Source organism: Rhincodon typus, chromosome 18 (genome assembly GCF_021869965.1).
Source record: "Rhincodon typus isolate 14 chromosome 18, sRhiTyp1.1, whole genome shotgun sequence".
Taxonomy (NCBI): Eukaryota; Metazoa; Chordata; class Chondrichthyes; order Orectolobiformes; family Rhincodontidae; genus Rhincodon; species Rhincodon typus.
Window position 1 is genome coordinate 15,506,545 of NC_063349.1, and position 6,542 is coordinate 15,513,086.

Genomic DNA, 6,542 nt, shown 5'->3' on the forward strand with positions numbered 1-6,542 from the left:
GTGAAGCTGTAATCTAAACATCATGTTAATCATCCCTTGTTAATGCTGTTGTTAAACTATAATTTTAACTTAGGCTTCGAGAGATTCATACAACTCTATAAATCATAATATTCTCCTATTCTCGGATATCAAAGTTTATTCAAAAGGAAATATGTCCCTGTTAAAACAGAAGGAACTGTCATAAATTTCAAGTGTCTATCAGCTTCTATTGTGTATTATTACTAACTTAAAATAAAACACCTTCTTCTAAAATCCTTGAACAATTAAGTTGACAATTCAGCACTTCAGTAAAAGATACATTACAAGATTGTGAATATGAAATAATTCATTAGTTTGTATCTCTTTCTAAAGCTATGCAATGTTTATCTTAAATATTTTACAAAAATGAGATGTAGCTGCCCAACACGATGGAGCTTATATTTGCATGTCAGGTCAAAGTGCTGAACATTGAGGAATAAACATTAGATGTGAATTATGCTGACCTTATAATTGTAAATATTGTAGCTCTGTAGGAAGTCAAGCCAGTCTACCATGTAGTCTGAATCTAATTTCAATTTGCTGAGGAGGTAATTGAACTCCTTGTCTGTCAGTCTGAAGCATACATTATGAAGCACCTGGCGGAATGCTAATGAATTGATCTTCCCATTTCCATATTTATCAAATGATTTGAAGGCCTAAAGAAACAAAATTAAAAAAACAAAGTTTCATATCATTGCTTATTCTAACAAAAACATCTCCAAGTCCCTTTGACGCCTCAACGCACAACAGAGCAAGTGATTAAGTCAAACAGACGAATAAAGTTTCAGATTTCATCAGCCCGGTTAGTTAATATGGTAAGATAACCTTAACGGCTTTGACTAGGGAAAGAATAATACAGATCTCCTGCTATCACTATCGAGAACTACTGAAGTGGTACATGTGGACCTCAAGACAAAGTCAATATTGTTTTCTACTATGAACCAAGTCTACCTCCCCACTTAAATACTGGTTAGTACTCCTGCATAAAAGATTGTTAGAGACTCGAGATTTGAGTGTCCTCCTGCTGTCTGCCAAGCCATAACCCATGGCAATGCACTTAAAAAGGAGGAGGGTAACATATGAATGAACAATAAAATATCTTAACTGATAGCGGCATTGTACTAGTAGCAGGTCTGGTTCTATTTTGAAACATATTAATTTCAGAGAATGAGAATGTGGCAGGTCAGTTAAATTAGTTTTTAAACTTCTTTAGCAATGAGCAGGCACGAAGATGATGGGCAGAATTCAGCACACATATTTCTATCATTTAGTTGTTCAAGCTATTGAGAATTGTGGGTTTTTGAGGCTATTAAAAAATACATTAGTGTGTTAACATTCTGCTCATAGGCCGTTAAGGCCTGACATGCATGCACAATTATAATTTCTCATTTATCCAAGTTTCCAACTGTATGCGTTTCGAGGATGGTGGTGGTTGAGAAGCTAATTGTTCTCTCCAGGAGAAGTGGGGGGAAGGAGGGAAAGAAATAATCGAAAAATAAAAATGCAGATGGTGCATCTCATGCACCTCATACACCAGTAACTGGCTAAGCAGTGAGAGGATGTGTTGCTGCAAAGATAAAAATAAGAGCTGTCAGAGAATCAGCTTTGTTTACTGAACATTCAACAAAATTATTTTAAATGGTACAGGCTCCACTGACTCTTTGTTCTGATTTTTATATAGCAGTGCTTTGATGAGCATAGCTGGTTGCCCTAAGAACCACAATTTGTGAAAGCTGCAGAATTATCTTTGTGCTATATTGATTACTTACATTGATCTCAAACTGAAAATGAGGCATCAAGATAATTTTCCTGTTATGTCCAGCTTTACTATACAGCTTATCAGATGCTGAGGTAACTAGTTCTATGAGTTTAACGCGAGAAGCCTTTATAAACAATCAAGGCAATTTATTTAACATTTCACTTTCGAAGGAAACTAGTTAATTTTCAATGGCCTTGAATTAAGCGAGTCAGGATCCAAAGCTGGACTTCACATGAAGTAGGATTAGAGGACAGAAGATAATTGTCTCAGTGTACACAGAATAACACAGCAGGTGTCCTGTGGGCTGTGTGTGCTGCAAGTTCTCTGTTGATCTAATAGTTTCATTGTAATTTATCTGATTGTGGATGAAGATGTTTGAAAAAGCACCATTTCCTGGTATGTGAATGTCCTTTAGTCTTTGCCTCAGTTGTTTTCTCGCTTTGTATTTTTGCATGAGACCAAACTTATGTCTGTGTGTCAGTCTGTCTGATGTATGTCTATCAAACTTTTATTTGTGTTTATGCCTCACTTAACTGTCTCTCAATGTCTCTTGGTTGTGGGGCTTCCTTATCTGATTTTAGCATAGGTGGTTTCTTTCTCTATCACAAATAATCTCTTATTCTGATTAAAATATCTATTTCTTTGCACTACAATAGTCTCATACTCTTTATACCTTCTCCATATCTTCAATGCTGCTGCTTCCCCCAGTCTACCCCAAGCTCTCTATAGCCCTAATAAGTTGGCTGTCTAGGTCATAGATGTGATACGAGTAACCCCATGGCAGTGATCTCATCTCCCTCTTGATTTATAATGTCAGGGTTGTGGAAGTTTATGCTAAACTAATTGTACATGGATTTCTGGTTTAAAGATCAGTGTATGCATCTCTGCACTCTCGCTCCATCTGGTCTAAAAATCACGTACTGCACAGCTCAATTCACCCATTAATTGTACCACTGAGATATTTTGTAATTGGCCATTCAACATGTATTGCTTTTAGTAAATCTCAACACAACACAGTCTCTAAAGAATACAAAATAAATCAGTTCATTGTCTAAAACAAAGTAATCAGATAAAATGAATTATCATGTATATGTTTGTACAATTAAAAAGAATTTTATTCTTCGGCAAGGTAATTAGGACAGCTTCGGTAAGGAAATAACACTTCAACAATCATTTTTGGACAGTGATTGATGTTAACGCACAATATTGTGGTAATCTGAACAACACCTTGATGAGTGAAACTTTCTATATGCAAAACGTTAAAATTACTCACCTTAAACAATGCGTTTGAAGATTTGGCAACTTCTCCTTTCAACTTAGTGAGCATTTTCTCTGGAGATTGTATTTGAAAATCTTCACGTGGAATAAATGTAAGTTTTGGGCCACGCTTCAATGACTTGTTTTCAATATCCTCAATGGCTCTCAAGAAATCAGAATAAGAAAATTTGCAATTGTGCATCGGGATTTCCAAACTGGTATGAAACAAAAGCAAAATATAAAAAAATGTCAATTCCATTTCGATGCAACAGAACTTGAAGATTGCATGCTCATAAAATCGCATCTGTCTTTGATTAGTACAATGATCAAAACCTACTTTATAAATCTTCTCTATTAGAGTTGTGTTATACAGCTTCCCACAGACTGAAGGGTTAAATATTTCCACATTTTTATAAGAAGTATTTTATGTTTAGATACATATTTTCTGCTTTACTTTAGCTTAATCTTGATGCAATCATATATTTATGCAAAATTTAAGTTAACAGCAAAGGCTTTGTGTGCCTGTGTATTTTAATGTGACTAGTTGTTTAACTGTTTGATGACATCATCGCTGCTACATGCGATTGATATGGTGCCTGATTTAAACTGCACTAATCAAGCAACAAACTTACTTAGTCATACTAATAGGATCATTCCTTACAGGCAATGTCCCAGATATTCTACCCATTATCGTCATCAAAGCAGGAAGAGTCCTTTATTGACCACTTAAGTGAATGAACAACCTACCTTTCCCACCACGGGAAGAATGGAATGATAGCAGACATCAGGCACCACCCACCCAACCAATGCCTTCCCGTATAATTTCCAAGCCTTCCCATCTCCCGGCCCGAGTATTCCAGCCAACATGATCACTCATTACTGTGTCAAATAGAAGATTAATGGACAGTCTTTCCATTCTGGCAGATAATAAGCAATAAAGCCATTTACAGGAAATCAGTTTCTATTAACTCACTAGTAAAAAGCCACTTGTAAAGGACCAGTTTTCCAAAGGTTCTTCCTATGATGAGAGGCTGAGTAAATTTGGTCTTTACATGCTGCAATTTAGAAGACAGACAGGTGACCTGAGGGGCTTGATATGAAAGACACTGAGAGACTGTTTCCCTTGCTGGGAAATCTACAGAAGAGAGGTACAATCTTAGGGTAAGGAGCTGTTCATTTATGACTGAGACGAGGAGGAATGCTTTCACCAAAGGGCAGTGAATCTGTCATTATCTATCCCAAAAGGTTGTGGATACGCCATTGTTAAGTATACTTAAGACTGAGGTCAAAAACTCTTCGGTCTCTCAGGGAATCAAGACATAGTGTTGGGAAATTTGTAATGACAGATCAGTCATGAGCATGTTGAACAACACAGCAGGCTGATGTAATTTATACCTGTTTGTATTTCATTTGGTATTATGTCCTTATATTGGAATGTTAACTAAATTCATAAATAGACAATTGCTAAGGTGACAGCCCTGTAGAAAAGGGTGCCTGGTAACCAAGTATAATGTCCGTTCATACCTGACCAAGAGCTGTTTAAGCTGTTCTTCACCCAGGTGGTAGTTATGGTCCTTCAGCACCCTTTGAAAATCATTTATTGACACACAGCCATCATTCCTTTTATCTAATTTGTCAAAGGCTTCATGAAAGCCTTTGTGATGGTTCCTGAATTTAGCTCTTATGGGTCAAACAGAAAACAGCACAGGTTAATATATTACAGTCAAGTTCAATGTAATGCCTATTAACAGATATATTCCATAAGAATAAAAGTCCGGTTAATAACAGGAGTTTCATTTATCACCAATAATTTCTGACTATAATAATTCACAAAGTTTTCTCTTTCTGTGAAGCAATGCTATCATCCACTGCTGAATCAAAGTAATGTTTAGTTTGACAAAGGATATTTCTCCTTTGAGTTGTCTCCAAAAACAAATCATACCACCTCTTATTTGAAAGCTTTATTCTCCTGGGAACAGCAGACAATTAAATACTAGAAAAACGGTCATAGTGTCATACAGCATGGAAACAAACCCTTCAGATCAACTAGTGCATGCCAACTGTGTTCCCAAACCAAACTAGTCCCACTTGCCTGCATTTGGCCCATATCCCTCCAAACCCTTCCTTTTCATGTAGCTATCCAAATGTCTTCTAAATGTTGTAACTGTACCCCCATTCGCCACATCCTCTAGCAGTTCATTCCACACATGAACCACTCTTTCCAAAGAAGCCACAATAGGTGTCATAAGGCACTGGCATAATCTGGTACCAAACCCAATAATTCTAAATTGCAATAGTAGTCAAGAGGATCCAAAGACTTAAAACGTATAGGATTCTACTTACTTAAGCTGTTTTTTCAGCTCAGCGATATTAAGATTTCCTGTCTGAGGTTTCTGTTGTTTGGTTCCATCTGTTTGGAATTGTTGTTGCTTTTTGGAATGATCTATTAAGCTGCCTCGGCTCTCTGGAACAATTTGTTTGCTGTCTATCTGGACCTGTCTTGCAAACCTATTCCTAAGCTTCTTCAGAAGCTCGAGGTGAGTGATAAAACCTCTCTTATCTGAATCATACCTGAAAGCCAACAAAATACATATATAAAGAAATTCTAAATATGTTCTTCAGGCATAATGTTCCATCAAATCGATGCACAGTGTAATACAGCAATAGAAGGCAGACACCCAAATGAGGCTGTGGAATGGAGAATAAACTGGTCAGTTGATCTGAAAAATGAAATTCTGACATGAGCCTCAATAAGGGTTCTCCCATTGCCTCCTGTCACTTTGAGCACAAACAATGCTAATACTATTTTGCCAGAGATCTTGTGAATCTTCTGTTGAAGTTACACTACATAACTGAGAGAATTCATTCTATCAAGTTAGAGTTGGCTGGTTTTCCTTTACCCCTCGTTCTGATACAAGTTATCATTCATGGTCATTTCGCTTCATTCTATTGACTGATCCCATTTAATGTGGTAAATGGATGTTGAATTCTTATGTTCATTCTGCTAAAAGTCATAATTCCAAAAGTTGCCCCAAACCCATGGTTATTGTCTGTTAAGATACAGATCAATTGGAAATCCTAATCACTAAACAAACCCACCAATCTCATTCATTTGGAAAGATGGCCTCCAATCAGTATTATTTTGTTTTCAAAACTTTGAACATTTTCAATTGTAGCAGAAACTGCTATGGAACTGTAAGGTCAGTCAGTTAAATATCTAAATAATCAGCTAATTATAGCCTTAATGCAAGATTCTGGGTTTAACAGCAAATGCTGGACATGCCACAGTTAATCAGGTGAGAACAAACATCATTAGTCAATGAAATTGATAGGCCAGAAAGATTTTAAAAACAGTAAACATGCATGGCTGCCACCCTGCCTTTGCAAAAGGAATGTGTTCACAGGATTCGAGACAACAAGGTGCAGGGCTGGATGAACACAGCAGGCCAAGCAGCATCATAGGAGCAGAAAGGCCGACGTTTCGGGCCTAGGCCCTTCATCAGAAAAG

General features: G+C 36.9%; 1 protein-coding gene across 1 annotated transcript in view; it reads right to left on the reverse strand.

The window, feature by feature from the left end:
• Positions 1 to 6,542, reverse strand: part of efcab6 (EF-hand calcium binding domain 6) — a 91,467-nt gene that overhangs the window by 17,373 nt on the left and 67,552 nt on the right. Inside the window, 4 exon segments of the mRNA XM_048607779.1 lie at positions 483 to 674; positions 3,051 to 3,249; positions 4,559 to 4,714; positions 5,378 to 5,605. Of these exon segments, the coding sequence (XP_048463736.1) occupies positions 483 to 674; positions 3,051 to 3,249; positions 4,559 to 4,714; positions 5,378 to 5,605 (775 nt within the window).